Source organism: Charadrius vociferus, unplaced genomic scaffold, assembly GCF_000708025.1.
Source record: "Charadrius vociferus isolate BGI_N301 unplaced genomic scaffold, ASM70802v2 scaffold261, whole genome shotgun sequence".
Lineage (NCBI taxonomy): Eukaryota > Metazoa > Chordata > Aves > Charadriiformes > Charadriidae > Charadrius > Charadrius vociferus.
In genome coordinates this window covers 2,564,626-2,565,382 of record NW_009646856.1, presented here as the reverse complement: position 1 = coordinate 2,565,382, position 757 = coordinate 2,564,626, and the positions used below count along the sequence as shown (strand labels likewise).

Below are 757 nucleotides of genomic sequence, written 5' to 3'. Positions count from 1 at the left end.
TGCTGCTCACCCCCTGGCTCGCGCCGCACCTGGCTAGTGAAACGGCAATAGCGGAGTTTATGCCTGGTCATCCTTGTTCCACTGCCACAGACCTCAAAGCACCAAGGCAGGTGGTTAATCAACACATGCCCAGGGGAATAAAAAAAAAAATAAAAAAAATAAAGTCTTATGATCTTGAAAGTGTTCAGGTTACCTAAAAGTGCAAAAGCAAGCTCCCACTCCTTATCCCCCTACAGCAGTTCACTAGAAACCACCAAGAGCAGCAGAGTAGCCGTGCTCAGTGATGGATTAAGGTCAAACGAGCTCTCAAAAGTCTGTCGGACCTTTATAGCCCTGGTCCTTTCAGGCCTGGCACCTGAGGCGCCTCGAAGGAGCCTCCAGAGGCCCCGCCACCCACCAGCCACCGGGGCCTTCACTCCGGGCATGTGCCCACCTGGCCGGGCTGAGGCCTGATCGCCTTTCCAAACACGTAAGACGGTATGAGAGAGGAGACCCCCCTTTACCGTTTGATCCCCAGTTCACCTATGGGGGCTGTAGAGACAGAGCGTTTTCCATAAACCGACTTTTGCTAACGGCATGGCGTTAAAAGTGAAAACTTTTCGGGGTCTGGGGCCGGGAGAGCTGCTCCTGGGAGGCAGCGGCGGCCGAGGAGAGCTGGGGCGGGGGGAGGAGGTGGCAGACAGGCAGGCAAGCAAGGCCAGGCGCCGCAGCCGCGGTGCGAAGCTCTGAAGAAGGCTCGGGGGTCCCTCCAGGCCCG

At 57.1% G+C, this 757-nt stretch overlaps 1 protein-coding gene across 1 annotated transcript in view; it reads left to right on the top strand.

Moving 5' to 3' along the window:
* Positions 1–576: 576 nt before the first annotated feature.
* LYPLAL1 (lysophospholipase-like 1) overlaps positions 577–757 on the top strand; it is a 28,325-nt gene continuing 28,144 nt past the window's right edge. Inside the window, exon 1 of the mRNA XM_009894347.1 lies at positions 577–715. Coding sequence (XP_009892649.1) covers positions 577–715 — 139 coding nt within the window. The remainder of the gene's footprint in view (positions 716–757) is intronic.